Source organism: Malaclemys terrapin, chromosome 4 (genome assembly GCF_027887155.1).
Source record: "Malaclemys terrapin pileata isolate rMalTer1 chromosome 4, rMalTer1.hap1, whole genome shotgun sequence".
NCBI lineage: Eukaryota > Metazoa > Chordata > Testudines > Emydidae > Malaclemys > Malaclemys terrapin.
Window position 1 is genome coordinate 32133096 of NC_071508.1, and position 16496 is coordinate 32149591.

The window sequence follows — 16496 nt, forward strand, 5'->3', positions numbered from 1 at the left end:
CTTTGGAGTGGGAGGGGCAGGACTGGACCTGAGCTGGGGAGGGGCCAGGAGCCTGCGCAGGGGAGGGGGTTCTGAGGGGCACTCTGGGAAGTAGGCAAGGGAGCCTAGGTTGGGGATTGGTCCTGCTTTAAGGAGGGGTTGGACTAGATGACCTCCTGAGGGCCCTTCCAACCCTGATAGTCTATGATTCTATGAGGCTCTCGGCAAACCCCCGCACTCTACCGCCTACATTCGAGGCCCCATTGTCTGGTAGTTCTGTCCCTCTGCCGTCCCAGCCAATCAGCGTCATTCGGCTCCTCCAATGGCAGGAGGGGACTAGCCCACCTGACGAAGTGGCCTGGGACGCGGAGACAGACAGAACAAGGCTCCGCCCAAGGAGCTCACGTGCTCGCTAAGCGGGCCAGCGCGGCTCCTCTCTGGAGACTTTGTCACGTGAAGAGAAGAATTCCCCCTCCACATGACCCGTGAGCCAATAGGACGGGCTAAGAGGCGGAGCCGAGGCCGGGCTCGGCCAATGTGAAGACGGCCGGGGGAGGGGAGGTGAGTTGCCCCAGAAGCAGTGTAAGGAGTGGAGCTGGGCGCGGCCATTGGGGGTGAGTGGAGGGAGTACTGGGCGAGGCCATCAGGTAGAGGCGCTGTCTCTCCGGCGCCCCGTGTTCGGGAGCCACCCGGCGAGTGGGGTGGGCTGGGATGCCCCGCTCTGTGCTGGGAACCGGGCAGCACCGAGCAGGGACGGGGAGCGCTCCCCGGGGACAGGTGTGATGGGGCGGGGCTACGATGGATGGACGGGGCTAAGAGAGGTGGGGAGGGCAGGCATGATGTCCAATGCATGGGGTGGCTTGGGATAGGATTTGGCAGGGCAGGGTGAAGGCAGGGGAATGGCGTGATGCGGGGCAGGCAGGGTGAAGGGGAGGGGTGGGGTATGAATGGGTGCAGATGGATAGTGTGTGGTATGGGGACCGAATGGGTAGGGAGGGGCGCAGCATGGGATACGGGAGTTGGGATGGTGTGGGGGTGTGACAGGAAAGGGTGCTGGAGGTGAGGTGGGCGGGGCAGAGGAGCAGCATGTAGGAGCGGGATAGGACAGTGTGGGGGGCAGGGACAGGTTCCAAGGGGGGGGCAGTGTGTGGTGGGAAGGACTGGGCGCTGCAGAGTCTGTTGATGCCCCTGCAGCGGCACACCTGCACTGACAACAGCATCTGCCCTTTCAGCTTCTGTTTCCTTGGCCGGGGGGCTGCTCTCGTGCTGGCAGGATCAATAGGCCCTTCCGAGTGGTTTGGATGGGGATACAGATGGAGAGTAGCAGAAACTGACAGTAGGGCTGCAGGCTCCATGCTAACAAAGAGAGCTGTAGGGAGGGGTGGGCTGGGACCCTCATCACCTGTCTCCCATCCCAACTGCAGGCATCCCAGTTCAGTATGGCCTTGGTGACCAGTGTGGTTAGTGATCTGGACCATGTCCAGTCTAGGATTTAGGAGAGGGATGGTTTAAACAGCATTAGATTAGCTCAATCTCACAAACCCAGGCATTACGTTGACTGGCTCAGTGCATTCTAAGCATCTAAAGTACAGTTTGTTTGCTCTTGACTGGGTGTTTAAATGGCTAAATAACAGTGACTAACCTATCTTCCTACCCTGGTGTGGCCAGAGCCCAGGAAGAGGGTGCACCCAGCTCGCTAAGGAGACCTGTGGCTGCTGTGAAAATGGCAGGAGTTGCAATCACCACAGGACAGAAAGGCTCCCTGGGGAAGGAGGGGGCTGACTAAAAGAAGGGGAGAGGTTATAAATTTGGGCAGTGACCTGCAAAATGAGGTGCTGAATGGGCAAGTGCAGCTGGGACACTTGGGAGGGGTGATCTGCCAGCAAGAATCTGGCTGGAGATGGGACAGCCAGAGTGGCCAGAAGGGGCTGGGGGGAGGACAGGTGGCAAAGGAGACCACCTGGGTCTGTGATAGGATGTGGCTGCAGGAAAGGCTGGTGCAGGTTGACGCTGTGTGTGTCTCCCACAGCAAGAACGAGCCCTGTTCTGTTGGGATGTTGTGTTTAGGAGCTGGGCCTCTCGGTACCAGAAAGGGATTGACAAACCCCAGGGCATGAGAAGAGCCACAAAACTGTGCAGGGAGCTGGAGTGGGAGACTCCAGGGAAGGCAGTTGGAGGGGGTAATCTGCCTAAGGGCAAGGGAATGAGCCCCCAGGAGGGAGAGGGGTAACGTGCAGGGCAGGGGCAAGATTAGGAATTCCAGCAGGGGACTAAGAAAGTGAATCTACTTCCCTTGGTTCTTCTTGGAGCTTCAGTCTGACAGGGTTTCTCCTTCACTTCCTGCTAAGCACTCCTATGTGGCTGTTCAACAGCTGCCCAGCCCCACCCCAGCAGTGGCTGCATGTTAGTGCTGGGTGAGGGATCCCTGTGCATACAGGGGAAGTGCTTGGGATCCTCAGGGGAAAGGAGTTGGAGATGTGTTGAGTTGATTATTTAGGGTGTGGTCTTTCTCCCATTTCTTCCCAGCATGTTGTATTGATTAGCCCCTGGCAGAGGACCCAGAGCAGCACCAGAGGCACAGACTCTCCCCACCACAGGGCTGGATTATCTCGGGGTTCACGGTGCTCTGACCGGGGCTGGGGTTTGACTGACACACAGACGCGCACACACACACACACACACACACCCCGAGTGGGGAGAGCCCAGCTGCATCACTCTGTGGCCATGAGGTGCCTTGTTACCGGGGGCAATGTCAAAGGTGCGTGCAGGGCTACCAGCTGGGCATGGGGGTGGGGAACAGGACGTGAGGCCTTTCCCCCTAAGGGTCATTGACTCCTATCTGACCCCAGGGCAGAGGGACTGGGCTCAGCAGGGTGGGGAATGCGACATGGGGCCTTTCGCCTCTAGGGGGTGCTGGCTCCAAGTGGCTGTTTTTCTTGCCCCAGAGAGTAGGAGTTGAGTGGGGGTGGGATGGGTCTGGCCCTGGGTCACTGTCTCTCTCCTTCCCCCCAGTCCTAGGGAAGGCCGTGCACTCTCTGTCCCGCATCGGAGACGAGCTCTACGTAGACCCCACAGAGGATGGGGTAAGGGGGGGGTGTTGTTTTAACTGGTGGGGGGCACCCTTCTGATCTGAGGGGGAGGGGAGAACTGAAGGGGGTTGTCAGCGGGGGGGGTGGGGGGGTGGGGAATCAGGGTTTCGGAGTTATCACTGAGCTCCAAGAGGAGCAAGTTGGGTCACCCCCTGGTTGGTGATGGGGCTGGCTCTCCATGAGGAGATGGGGGGGTGAGGGGGCTGGTCGGTGACGGGGCTAGCTCTCCCGCAGGGGGCTGGTCGGTGGCGGGGCTGGCTCTCCTGCGGGTGGACGACTGGTCGGTGACGGGGCTGGCTGTCCTCTCCACAGCTCTCCCTGCGTGCTGTGAACTCTTCCCGCTCAGCCTACGCCTGCTTCCTGTTCGCCCCGCTCTTCTTCCAGCTTTACGAGGAGGGGAGCCCGGACCCTGATGGGGAGCCTTTCCGCTGCAAGGTCTTCATGAAGGTGAGGTTGCTGTGCTGGGGCGTCAAGAGTGGGCCTCAGAGGGATGGCCCAGGGATATCTGGGATATGGGAAGCCCAGCAGAGGGCCCTGGCTCTATGGTGTGGGGCGGAGGGGGAAGGGGGGGGGAGAGTTGGGCTCAGGGCTGTGCTATCTCTTAGCAGCCTGTGTGCCCAGTCCCTGTGTCCCGGGGCTCCCCTGCAGGGGGCAGGAGCTTGTGGCTTTCTTTGTCCTGGACAGTGAGTGTAGCTGGCACAAGGTGTGGTGAGGGGGAGGGGGGAAAGACGGAGGAATCAAAAGGGATCAGGGCTTGGGACCACCCTGTTCCATGGGAAAGAATCTTGGTGTGAATCTGCAGGACTCCTGGGTTCCCTCCCTGGCTCTGGGAGGGGAATAGGTGTCTCGTGGTTACAGCAGGGGAGCTGGGAGCCATTTCTCCAGCTGTGTGGCGGGAGGTGCAGGTGGTGACGAGGTGGTGTCTGTGCCTCCCCCCCCAGTCCTTCCTGGGCGTGTTCCGCTCACTGCCCTCCCTAGAGAAGATGGTGGAGAAGTGTTTGATTTCCCTGAATCCCCGGGCCAGCCGGCTGGTCGTGCAGCTGCACTGCAAGTACGGTGAGTGCACTGCTGCTGGGAAACCCCCTAGTGGGGCAGGAGGCGGGGATCTGGGTGGCCCTGCTGAGGCAAGAAGGGGTATCCAGGGAGCCCCATTAGCGGGGTGGGGGAGGGAGATTAGGGAGCCCTCCAATGGCAGGGGGCACCCCAGGGGTCCAGCAAAGGTAGCAGGGGGCCTGGATGGAGTGAGTTGGGATGGAGGGCTGGGGCAGAGCTGGGAGCCAGGTGAGCAGAGGGGACCCTGCAGTGAATGGTACTGGGAAGCGGAAGGGTGCATGCAGGTGGGTGGGGCCGAGGAGTGAGTGAAGCTTTGGGGTGGGGCGAGGCAGTTTCCAAGGGTCAGGTCCCCAGCCTGGTTCCCTACTGAACATAGGGCAAGGCTGGTGAAGTGTACTGGGGAGGAGCTGCAGGGATGGGTCCTGGGCTGGTGATGGTCCTGATGCAGGGGCAAAGGCGGCCCTGGCCTTGAGCTGCTGTTCTGATGCCTTTGGCAGGAGTCACCAAGACCCACAACCTGTCATTCCAAGAGTGCGAATTGCTACAGGCTGTTTTCGACAAGGAGCTGTGCGCCAACACGCTGCGCGCCCCTGCCCGGTGAGTGGGCTTTGCCGAGTTGGGGGAGAGGAAGCAAAGCATGAAGTATAGCTGAGGAGTTCTCAGCCTTTTTCTTTCTGAGGCCTCCCCGCATGCTATAAAAACTCCAGGCCCAGTGAGGAGGCCTCCAGGCTTCAGCTGCCGGAACAGGGGCTTCTTCTGGGTGGGGGGCACATTAGCCCTGTGAGGCTGGGGCTCAGGGGCTTCACCTGCAGTGTGTGGGGGACCTTGGGACTCTGGGCTTCAGCCACTGGGCAGGGGGAGGGATTCGGGGCTTTAGCCCTGTGGGACTGGGGGCTTCTGCCTCATGGGGCGCCGGGGCTTGGCGCGCCAGGCTTCAGTCCTGCAGCTTCGCTTCTGGCTTCAACCCCATGGGGCAAAGGGACCTGGGGTTCCAGGCTTCAGTTGCAGGGCCCCACAGACCCCTGAAACCAGTTTGTGGCCCCCTGGGGTGCTGTAGACCCTTGGTTGAGAACCACAGGTATAGATGAGGGGAGCACAGAGGGATTGAGGATATATGCTGGCTCCCTTGGGTGTTAGTTTGACACAGAGGGGGTGGGAAGATCAGTGGGGCAGAAGCTCTCTCTGGGGTGCTAGGTTGGCACAGGAAGTGGGAGGATTGGGGGCACAGCTGGCTCTCTGGGGCGCTAGGTCGGCACGGAGGGGGTGGGAGGATGCAGCTGTGTCTGTAGGGTGGGGCTCACAGCTCGCTCACCTCTGATGGCAGGGTGCTGGTGGACGCTGTGGTCCATTTCCCAGTGACGCTGGCCGAGGTGACGCTGGGGGTCAGCCCTGCTGGGAAGGTGAGCTTTCGCAATTACCTGGATGAGGAGACAGGTGAGCCAGCTCCGCCTTCCATGGGCCTCATCCAAAAGAGACCCAGCATGGTCCAGTCCCCTTGCCAGGGGGCTAGATTGAAGCTGGCACCCCCTAGAGGGGAAGGGCCCCATGTCCCACTCCACAAGCCCTGGGGTCTGGGCTGGCTGGCTGGCATCTCTGGGGTGGGAGGTTTTGGCAGCAGTTTATAGAGAGTGGCCAGTGGGTCCTGGGGGGGGGGAGGTCGTCTTGGCAGTGTGGGGACACCGGGGAGCTGATGTTGAGCTCCCTCTCTGTCTCCAGAGCCGAGCAGGACAATGGTGACTGAGCTGTGCCTCTCCGAGGACGAGTTCCAGGATGTCCAGGTGCAGCAGCAGTCCCATGTCACCTTCTGCCTCAAGGAATTCCGGGTGAGCAAGCAGAGCCAACCCCCACCAGCTCTTCTGCTCTAGCCCCAGAGGGTGGGGCTGCCTCACTGACCCTGTCTGTCTGCCCCTAGGGTCTCCTGAGCTTCGCCGAGTCCTCCAACCTGCCCCTCAACATCCACTTTGACTCCCCTGGCAGGTATGTCCAGGCCAGCCCCTTGTGGGGTGGGGATGCTCCCTCTACCTCAGTGCCCTGAGCTGGCTCTCCCCAGATGAGATCACGTGCTCATTGCCACTCTCACTCCCTGGCCCTGTCTCTGACCCTCTGGATTGGTCAGGGTCCCCTGTGGACTCCCCAGGCCTCTGCTGCAACTCTCTCTCTCTCTCTGTACACACCCTGTGCTGTCCCTGTAGAGTTCTGGACCTCCCCTCCCCATCTGTCTCATTCTCCTGTGATATCCCTGCAGGCCGGCCATCTTCACTCTGTCGGACCCCCTGCTGGAAGTGCACCTGGTTCTAGCCACCCTGTCAGACCCCAACAGCAGCTCACAAGTCTGCTCCACAACCTTGCAGGCCCGGCCAGCCAATGGGTAAGCAGAGCCCTGAGAGTTCGACAGTGGCACTCAGTTGTCATTAGAGTTCAGAGTGAACAGCCCCATTGGACTGGCTGGCTGCCACCTTCCTCATAGGGCTGCTGTTGCAGGCTGTCTGCAGACTCAGGCAGCAGCAGCTTCTGTGGGGAAGCCTAAGGGTGGGAGAGCTGGGATACTGGGCTGGCCACAGCAGGGAGGGGTAAGGACCCCATCTCCAGAGGCAGGGTTTGACTCTGGCCCCAGCCCTGCTCCCTTCTTCCCACAGTGCCTTTCCCATGGCTACCCCTGATGATGACTTCATGGGTGATGACATTGATTCCTATATGATTGCCATGGAGACCACATGTGAGGAGGGGCCAGGGCTGCCCTCCAGCCCCACCTTTCCCCAGAGACGCCCCCATCCGGGCGCTGCCCTGGAGTCAGAGAGCAGCACCATGGAGAGCGACCTGGAGGGGGCTGTGCCAGGGACACCCCCACAGAAAAAGGTATGTGGTGGTGACGGGGGAGGGTGCGTCAGGGCTGTTCTGTGGAGGGGAGTTGTGTGAATGGCAAGGGCAGTATTGAAGCCTAGGGGGAATGGGACCATGTGGGTGGAGGGAGAAGCTGGGAAGTGTCCCCCCACACACACTCACACATCCTGCTGCATTTCTTTCAGTTCCGCTCCTTGTTCTTTGGGTCGGTGCTGACCCAGTCTCAGGTTGGGACCCATCCAGGGCCCAGCCAGGATGTGCTGGCCGAGGACAGCGAGGGAGAGTCCTGAGAGATCACCTTCTGCAGCCTGGCTCCAAGCCCCCTCCCCCTAAAAAAGCCCCCAGGAGCCTGCGTTGAGAAGCTGGACTTTACAACCCCATCACCTCTGCTGGAGCAGGGCAGGAGGACTGGGCAGGGCTGCTGCTTCCGAGCCACTGTGAATAGACATGACCCTGTAAATAAAGCTTTTATAATAAGTCTGCTGCCTGCAGAGCTGCTGCTGGGGCTGGAGGGGAAGCTCAGCTCCCACCTCTCCCTGGGCAGAACAACACCCCCAGCCAGTTTGGGTGGGGGAGGAGGGGCTGCAGGCAGGATCCTTTCCCTCCTGCACCTTGCAGAGGCTGGGCCAGGAGGGGGAGGCAGGCTATTCCATTCCCCAAGTGCCTCTTACTGTAGTCAAGCTAGCTGGCTTCCTGCTGCTTGCCTCAGTCTTTCTTGCAGGGCTGGTGGGTTTGAGGCTGGGGCAGGGGATGTGTATATTTCCCCAGCTTGCTCTCTATGGACTGTCCTCACTCAGGGCAAATTCCTGGGAGCTGCCGGAGCCCTGTTGCTGGCCGTTAGGGGGCTGGCTATGGAGCTGGGCTAGTAACGGCTGCAGGCTGAGCGGCTGGGGCATGTGGTAACCCTCTTACTGCCCCAGGAGCACTATCCCACCCAGCCCTGGGGCCCAGTAACCAGTCCCCCACCCTTACCTTGGCTAGAAGCCAGGAAATCTGCAGCTGCCAGTGCTCAGGGTGCCTACCTCAACTGAGGGAAGCTGCCAGCCTATCCCCCTCTGTTGGGGGGCATAAACTAGGCAGAGTGGGGGGATGGGTCCTGCTCCTGGCTGGTATCAGCCCTACTGGAGGCAGGAAGAGCAGGCCCATGCTTTCCCCTTGCAGCAACCCCCACCCCCATTGTAATAGCTGTGATACCCCCTCCCAGGCAGCTGAGTTCACCCCCTGAGATCCTCTGCTACAGTGACCCCCACATTGCCATTTCCTCCTCCCACCTTAATGAGGGGGCAGTCAGGGCTCAGCTGCCTCCGCCACCCTCAACATCCCCTTCCTGGCAGGGGCCCCTTGGCGCTCCTGGAGCCATCAATAACTGCAGGGGCCCCTTGGCGCTCCTGGAGCCATCAAGGTCCCTGCAGGGGCTGTGGCTCCCTGCTCTCCTCCATCATACCAGGAAGGTAGATCACAGCATAGTTCAGGGCCCCACTATAACACCCCCCACCCATGGTGTAGGGGCAGTACAGCTCTCCCCAAAAGTGGCTGCACATCAGCACTTTGCCCTGGGGGGGGGGGGGTGTCAAGAGATGCTGGGGGCTGGAAGGCACATGCCCCCGCTCACAGGTCAGGCAGGAATCCCCTGTGGCATTGGCTGCAGCAGGCAGGAGCTGAGGGGAAATACCATTCTCCACTCCCAGGGGTATTAGAGCCTCAACATGGGGCAGGACAGGGTATTCCTTGCATAGCCCCTCAGAGAACCCCTGCGCCACCGCCCCCAACACCACCACCACCACAGGCTGGGAACAGAGGGACAGGGAGGCAGCAGGGTAAGAATTTCTGGTAAATATTTATTCAACAAGAAATATTCTCAGCATTAAGGGGGAGGGGTGGGGGGCTCAACTGACAAAATAGACTTGATCCAAAAAGATTAAACCCACTCCCCCAAAATCAAGAGCCCCCTCTCCCCAGAGCAGGATTTTTGGTACCAAACTCCAGGAGTTTAAAAATAATAATTCAGCTCTGCCCCAGGCAGGCAGGGCTGGCACTGGACAGCAGAGCCCCTCTGTGCAGAGAGCCAGGGGCAGGGCAGTGAGGGGGGGCCCTAGTCCATGGGGTAGGGCAGGGGGAGCAGCCGGTTACTTCTTGGCCTTGGTCGAGTTGCGCGGGGGTGTGACAGGGCGGCCGCCGGGGTTCAGGCCACTGAACTGCCCATACTTGCCCTTGTTCTTGTCAGCCGGTTTCAGGATCTGCAAGAGGAGAGGCAGGTTGGATGTGGGGAAGGGGGGCCGAGCCTGCTGTGACCTGCCCTCCCAAGAGCTGGCCCAGGTACTGGGCCAAGGCCCATGCCAGCCCCCACAGCCCAGGGAAGTGGTCCCCAACACGGTGCCCACAAGCGCCATGGCATTTGTGTGCACCCGCCTAGTGCTCAGCAGGGGAGAGACGCCGCGGCCCCGTGCCTGACGGGGACAGAGAACTCAGGCTGCGGGTGCGGTGTTCTCTGTTCCCAGCAGGTGCGGGGCCCACCTAGTTCCCAGCAGGGGAGAGAAACTGCGGCCACACACCTGCTGGGGACAGAGAACTCCGGGGCTGCAGGCACCGGTGTTCTTGGCAGGGTTTTTGCTGCCTCAAGTGGGGGGGGGGGGCGGGGAGGAGGGGGGGAAGGAGGCCGTGATTGCGATCAGCTCTACCGGCGGCAATTCGGTGGCTCGTCCTTCGCTCCCAGAGGGAGTGAGGGACCCACCGTCGAATTGCCACCGCAGAGCCCGACGTGTCGCCCCTCTCTGTTCGCCGCCCCAAGCACCGGCTTGCTAGGCTGGTGCCGGCCCTGGTTCTCAGTCCCTGGCAGGCACGGGGCCGCGGCTTAAGCCGGAGAGAAGCTGCGACCCCGTGCCTGCCGGAGACAACGAACTCCGGGGCTGCAGGCACCAGTGTTCTCTGTCCTCGTGGCTTCTCTCTGGATTCATATATTATGTAATATTAAAAATGATGTTTTTCGTATTTAATGTACAAATAAAAAATAAGCCTTGAAAAATTGTTGGCCCCCGCCACACTTCTGAAAACATGAATGTGCTACTGGCCACAAAAAGGTTGGGGACCACTGGGCCAAGGGATCTACTGCTCTTGAAATCAGAGCCCCGCCCCCCTGGCTGAAGAAATGGCTGCCATGGAGACACCCCCACACACACTCCTTCAGCCCCACAGAGCCCAGACTTGGGATCCCCACAGCTCCTCTAAGGCCTAAACCCTTCCCCATCTTGGCTGTTACTGGAAGGGGGGTTGTCCTCTGCAGGAGGTTTCCTCCCCCACTTGCCATTATCCCATCTGAGGTCTGACACCCCTCCTAGCTCCTACCCCTCCACCCCCGCTCCCCCTGGCAGGGAGATCAGGCTGCAGGGCCATAGCTGCCCCATGGTGCTGGCTCCACACGCCCTCTGCCCCAGCAGGGTGGACACAGCACTGCCCTGCCCCAGGCTCACCTGGAAGGAGCACATGAGTGTCTCATCCACACTCATCATGGCGCCCGCGTTGTCAAACTCGCCGCAGTAGTTGGGGGCTGAGAAGAGTGTCACCAGCTGGCGCTTGGCAAAAAACTCATAACCATCCTCCACCACCTGAGGCAGGGAGACAGGAGGTAGAGTCCAGCCCTACCCACTCCATGCCCCCAGCTCTGCCTGACACTGCCATCCCCAAACAGGCACAGCCTGGTACCACAGACTAACCCCTCTCTGTCACCCACATGGGATGCAGGAAGGGGTGCGGTGTGCAGGAAGGGGCTCAGGGCAGGGTGTTAGGGCTTGGGAGGGGTACGGGGTGCAGCAGGGGGCTATGGGCAAGGGGTTGGGGTAGAGGAGGGGGTGCAGAGTGTGGGAGGGGTGCAGCATGGGGTTGCGGTACAGGAGGGGTGCGGCAGGGGGCTCAGGGCGTTGGGGTGCGGGAACAGACTGATCCAAACAATGCAAACCATCCCCAGCCGGCAGGTTCCTGTACCTCAGCCTGGGGAACCCCTGCCAGCAGAGCACCCCACACAGCTCTGACGATGCCCTCCATCCAGACCCACAGCGCCCCCCCCATCCGCTCTGACAATGCTCTTCCATGACGACCCCCAGCTATCCCAGCCCTTCTGATGCCCCTCAATCCCACCTGACAGCACCCTAGTGCTGAGTTCCCCCCAGACTGGTACCTGATGTGCCCGACAGATAAGGTCCAGGTCGTGTTTGTGCAGGAACTTGGCGACCACCTCAGAGCCGAAGGTGAAGGAGACGCCGCGATCATTCTCGCCCCAGCCCTGGACATCCTTGTCGGGGTCGGACCAGAGGAGGTCGCACAGCAGGCCCTGATCCGGCACGTCCGTGGGGCGCATGATCCTGCGGATCTGCTCCATCGACTGCAGGTCTGGTGAGAGTCCTGAGGGGAGGGGGAAAAAAAAATCAGTCTGTTAGACTCCGCCCCTCACAGAAGCCCCACGCACTGTGGTAGCATATTAATAGGGTCCTTAGTTTTCAGTTTTTATTTTATTTAATTTTCACCAGGAATTTATCAGTGTTTATTACCACCACAACAAAACCAGGTGAAAAATCAGTGCTAAAATAATTTTTCTGGGTAAATATCGGGTTTATTTTGGTGGACGAAAGGACGGGGGGGAAAGTATTCGGTAGATTAATGCTGTGAATTCCATTCATCAATGTGGTTTGCTGCAGAACTAAAACAAACTCAGAGGTGGCATTGTGTTTTGAGTTTTAAGAAACAATCTCTCTCTAATCCCCAAATAAAGCTTTTCATTTAAATAAACAGTTTACTGGTGTAGACTTAGAACTATTAGCCTATAAATATTTATTTTTAATAATTGGGCCACACGATTTGCAGTGCATACACTCAACTTGGTCCTTTTCTCCTGTTTTTGCTTTTGAAATCTTGAATACTTCCTTGTGTTCTGAAATGTATTCTGATATAGATTTTCATTTTCTTCCCAATTTAGTGTCTCGGATCTTTAAACCGTTATATGCTAACAGCTTGAAACATATACGTGGTGAGCATGAGATTCATCAGTATGGTCAGATGTGCACACACTTCAGAGCTTGCGTGCTGCCTGTTTGTTTCTTGTGTGTATCTTCTAGACCAGGGGTGGGCAAACTTTTTGGCTCGAGGGCCACATCTGGGTGGGGAAATTGCAGGCAGGGCCATGAATGTAGGGCTGGGACAGGCAGTTGGGGGTGTGGGAAGGGGTGCGGTGTGCAGGAAGGGGCTCAGGGCAGGGGGTGTATGAGGAGTGTATGAGGGGGCTCAGGGCAGGGGGTTGGGGTGCAGGAGGGGGTGTGGCAGGGGGTTGGGGCACAGGATGTACAAAGAGGCTCAGGGCAAGGGGTTGGGGTGTGGGCTCCGTCCCGGCACCGTTTACCTGGAGCAGCTCTGGGGTGGCAGCGGTGCACAGTGAGGCTCAGGCAGGCTCCCTGCCTGCCCTGGCCCCGTGCCAAAGCGGCTGGCACCACATCCCAGCAGCCCTGGGGTGGAGTAGGGGGAGGGGGGCAAAGGGCTCCGTGCGCTGCCCTCCCCTGCAGGTACCTCCCCCGAAGCTCCCATTGGCTGCGGTTCCCTGTTCCCGGCCAATGGGAGCTGCGGGGGGCTGTGCCTGGAGGCGAGGGTAGCACACAGAGCCCTCTGCCCCCCCTTCCCCAGGGGCGGCAGGGACATGGTGCCAGCCGCTTCCAGCAGTGGCGTGGGGCCTGTGGCGCCACGGAGGTGGCAATCCCGTGGGCCAGATCCAAAGCCCTGACAGGCCAGATCCGGCCCGCGAGCCGTAGTTTGCCCATCCCTCTTGTAGACCAATACATAGCCTTAGTTCAACAGGCAGCTTTGCATATACACACAGACTAATGTATTATCATGATACATACAGCTCATGCAATGCTTTGTATTTTCCTAATCAAACTAGTTTTTTTTATATATTTGAATGATGCAAAAGTAGGGTGAAAATCTGAAGAAGAAAAAAAAAATGAATAATACTTTTTGTAAAACCTGGGGATTTTTTGGTAAATCCCACCAGACACAGCCCCTATAGCAACTCCCTGCCCCCCCGCACCAAATATCTGCCTTTGCAGCATTCCACCCCAGATGTGCCCTCCACAGCCCTCCCAGCATCCATTAGCCTTGCCCCAGCACCCTCCCATCCGATCCGCATGACAACACCCTGCCCTGATCAAGCGCCCACAGCCCCATGGTGCCTAGCACCCTCCGCCTTCCCCAGCAGCGCCCTCTATTGCACGAAGCCCACATTGGAATTCCTGAAACACCCCACTATGCTGTCTCCCTCCTTCCTGGGGACAGGGTCACGGAGCTCTGGCCACCACACCCTGCAGCACCTCCCAAACCTCCATGGCCGCAGAAGATCTTCTCGTCCACAATAGCGGCGATGGGCAGGCAGTTGAAGCAGTCGGTGAACGTCTTCCACAGCTTGATGTTGTAGCGCCTCTTGCCTGTGGGACACAATGGGGGGGGATGGGGGCCCAGCCACTGAGGGAGACTCGGGAGAGGGGCCCGCCTCCAAGGCTGGACCCTTGCCTGCTGGGAGAGACCTAGGCCATACAGGGAGCCAAGTGAACTGTGCAGCGACAGCACACAGGGCCTTCCTCTCCAGGGTTAGCTATGGGGCACATGGGATATGGGGCAGAGGCTGCCCTCTGCCATGGACGCTGGCGCACTCATGGTTGGGGGTGTAGGGGATATGATGGTCAGAGCAGAGGGGGTACAAGAGTATAGATGTGGGGCAGTGGAGGATATGGAGAGTACGGGGCAGAGCAATGTGGGCACACTCATCATAGAAGCCATAGATTTAGTTGATGCTGGTGCATTCGTGGTAGGGGTGAGGAGCAGGGTGAGGGGAGATTCGGGGAGCCGGGCGGTGGGCGTTCGGGCAGGACCACACTCACTCTCATCGTAGAAGCCATAGATGCGGTTGATGCTGGCGCACTCATGGTAAGGGTGAGGGGAGCAGGGCTGGGGGGACTCGAGGGGCCGGGCGGGGGCACACTCACACTCATCATAGAAGCCGTAGATGCGGTTGATGCTGGCACACTCGTGATTGCCACGCAGTAGGAAGAAGTTCTCAGGGTACTTAATCTTGTAGGCCAGCAAGAGGCAGATGGTCTCCAGCGACTGCTTCCCCCGGTCCACATAGTCGCCCAGGAAGAGGTAGTTGCTCTCAGGTGGGAAGCCCCCGTACTCAAAGAGCCGCAGAAGGTCATAGTACTGGCCATGGATGTCACCTGGGGAGAGCAGGAGGTGAGTATAGCAGCTACCACAGCCAAGCCTAACCCACCTCCCCCACAGAGCCAGGGTCCTCCCCCCACAGACCCAGGGATCCCTCCCACCTCCGGAAAGGGCCAGCAAGGGGACCACAGATCCACCCTGGCCTCCCCACCTAGCCTGAGCCAGCGAACCCCCCCCAGAGTGAACAAGGCCTCTCCCCCATGGCCACTGGGAGGAAGGTTCCAACCTCCCGACCTCACTCACCGCAGATCTTCAGCGGTGCCTCCAGCTCCAGCAGAATGGGCTGGCTCAGGAAGATCTCCCGCGACTTGAGGCAGAGGCCCCTGATCTCACTCTCCGTCAACTGCACATTCTTGCCAGGTCGGGAGCCTTGCACTGCAACACAGAACAGTGGGCATCTCTGCTTGGCCTTGGTCATAGCCCCCGCACTGTTCACAGACCCACCCACAGCTCAGGGCAAGGCCCCAGCTCCAGCTGGAATGCTCCAAGGGGCTACAGGGCTGAACTGCCTGAGGCTTTTCTGGGCAGCCTGTGTACCACCACCACCACCACCCCTCCACCCACAAGGGCAGGTTAACACGTGACTCAAGACCAGCAAAGGAGGAGGAGGCACCAAGCAGCCCTGGCCCTGCCTAAGTCCTCACCTGCTCTGTGCACCAAGCAGCCCTGGCCCAGCCTAAGTCCTCACCTGCTCTGTGCAGCCGGCTCAGGAGGCGCAGTGAGGCTGGACCCAGACCCACCACGGCATCTCACACAGGAACCTTGGCCAGAACCCAGATGGGCTCTTCAGACACTTGGCCAGAGGAGAGCTGGCACCCCCTACAGAGGAAAGGCCCAGTGTCCCATTCCCTCACCCCTTTCAGCCAGCCAGTTCCCCCACCCTGGGGCAGGATCAGAGCCAGTGGCTCCCGTATCCCATTCCCTCCCTCCCCCCACCCCCCGGCTCCTGGTCACACTAGAGTCCTTTTCAACATTGCAGGCTGCAGAATACACATGCTTTAAGAAGCAGCGTGTCCTAGCAACTGATACTGGACTGTTAGGCCCCACACCTGGGTTCTTTTCCCAGCTCTGAACTGTTCTGTAATCTTGGGCCACTCCCTTCCTCTGTGCCTCAGTTTCCCCATATGGTACACAGGACTGATGCTTTTGCTTTCCCTTTGTGATGCACTAGGATGTGAGACCAGATAATCTGCCGCTCAGCAGCTGCTCCGGTTCAGGGTCCAGCCCCAGGGGTCAACTACCACCCAGAAAGCGTAGCTAGGGTCGCCCCCCAAACACCCCTAGTATTATAAGGGTGCAGGGAAGTAACAGTTAATTTTCCCCTCCCTTTTGTTAGCAGCACTGGGAGAGCAGAGTTCGCACTAGGACGACCGCCCCCCACACGGGTCTGTCTCCCTCCACAAACGCCCCCGGCACCCGGGTCTCCCCCTGCAGCTGAGATCAAGTCCCCACCACGCCCCCGGGAATTGGAGAGTCCCTAGTTCCTCCCTGGGGCCTAGGAACAGCGCGTCCCACCCGGGATTGCCATGAAATGTACAAGCCATGGGCCCAGCCAGCGTGGGGCAGGCAGCAAGCGGCCGGGCCGCTACCGGAGCCCGGTCCCCCCCTCCGCGTAGGGCCAGCCCCGACCCCCGCCCAGGAGCGTGCTGCAGACAGGGAGACCCGAGCGAAAACAAAGGAACCCAGAAAGTCAACACGGAACTTCCCGGAGCACCCGGCCCGGGCCCTTCCAGCCACAGCGCCCAGTGCTCCCGGCCCCTCCGCAGCCGGCCCAGCCTGGGGTGGGGGGGTATGAGTCAACCGGGCAAACCCCCAGCACCGCCCCACGCCCTCAATCGCTCTGCTCGGGCCCCTCCCGCCCCGGCCCCCCATGCTAGGACCTCTCCCGGCCCCAGCACCTTCCAGCAGCCGCCCGATGATGGAGTCCAAGTTGAGTTTCTCGCCCTCCGACATGGCGGCTCTGCAGGGGGGGGGGGGGGAGACCCGGACTCCTGGGTTCCTCACGCTGCACTCGCCCCCCGCCCGCCTGCTTGGCTCCGCGACGTCCGGAGCGAGAGCCTGGCTCTGACTGATTGCCGCTTTCAACGACGAGGCGGGTCGGGAGCGCAGGCCCCCTAGAGGAGTGGAGGGATCATTGGCAGCCACCCACCTAGAGCCCCGAGGGAGGGGCGCGGCTCCGCAGCGCGGCCTCTGCCAGCAGGGGGCGCTGCAGTGAGCGGGGCGGGGGGCGCTCGCTGTGGGGGAGCTCCCGGCTAGTCCAGCCGCAGCCTCTCCCAGCAG

At 60.1% G+C, this 16496-nt stretch overlaps 2 protein-coding genes across 8 annotated transcripts; one reads left to right on the plus strand and one right to left on the minus strand.

The window, feature by feature from the left end:
* Positions 1-550: 550 nt before the first annotated feature.
* On the plus strand, positions 551-8688 carry RAD9A (RAD9 checkpoint clamp component A). 6 transcript variants are annotated; one of them, XM_054025732.1, is made up of 12 exons: positions 557-593; positions 2506-2737; positions 2992-3062; positions 3381-3515; positions 4010-4124; positions 4619-4718; positions 5446-5555; positions 5838-5944; positions 6034-6098; positions 6367-6489; positions 6758-6977; positions 7148-8688. In XM_054025732.1, exons 2-12 carry the CDS (start codon positions 2704-2706, stop codon positions 7250-7252), a joined length of 1185 nt encoding a protein of 394 aa, XP_053881707.1. In that variant the 5' UTR covers positions 557-593; positions 2506-2703; the 3' UTR covers positions 7253-8688. The 6 variants fall into 6 exon arrangements, with proteins under 6 accessions (XP_053881710.1, XP_053881707.1, XP_053881712.1 ...); XM_054025733.1 differs by lacking the exon at positions 557-593 and adding an exon at positions 611-626; XM_054025731.1 differs by lacking the exon at positions 557-593 and adding an exon at positions 739-756.
* A 92-nt stretch (positions 8689-8780) lies between these two features.
* On the minus strand, positions 8781-16304 carry PPP1CA (protein phosphatase 1 catalytic subunit alpha). Of its 2 annotated transcripts, none has more exons than XM_054025739.1 (7): positions 16115-16304; positions 14460-14591; positions 13982-14212; positions 13310-13423; positions 11134-11357; positions 10430-10564; positions 8781-9199 (listed from the first exon to the last, which is right to left on the minus strand). In XM_054025739.1, exons 1-7 carry the CDS (start codon positions 16167-16169, stop codon positions 9089-9091), a joined length of 1002 nt encoding a protein of 333 aa, XP_053881714.1. In that variant the 5' UTR covers positions 16170-16304; the 3' UTR covers positions 8781-9088. The 2 variants fall into 2 exon arrangements, with proteins under 2 accessions (XP_053881714.1, XP_053881715.1); XM_054025740.1 differs by having other exon boundaries at positions 13319-13423; positions 16115-16302.
* Between the last annotated feature and the right edge of the window lie 192 nt (positions 16305-16496).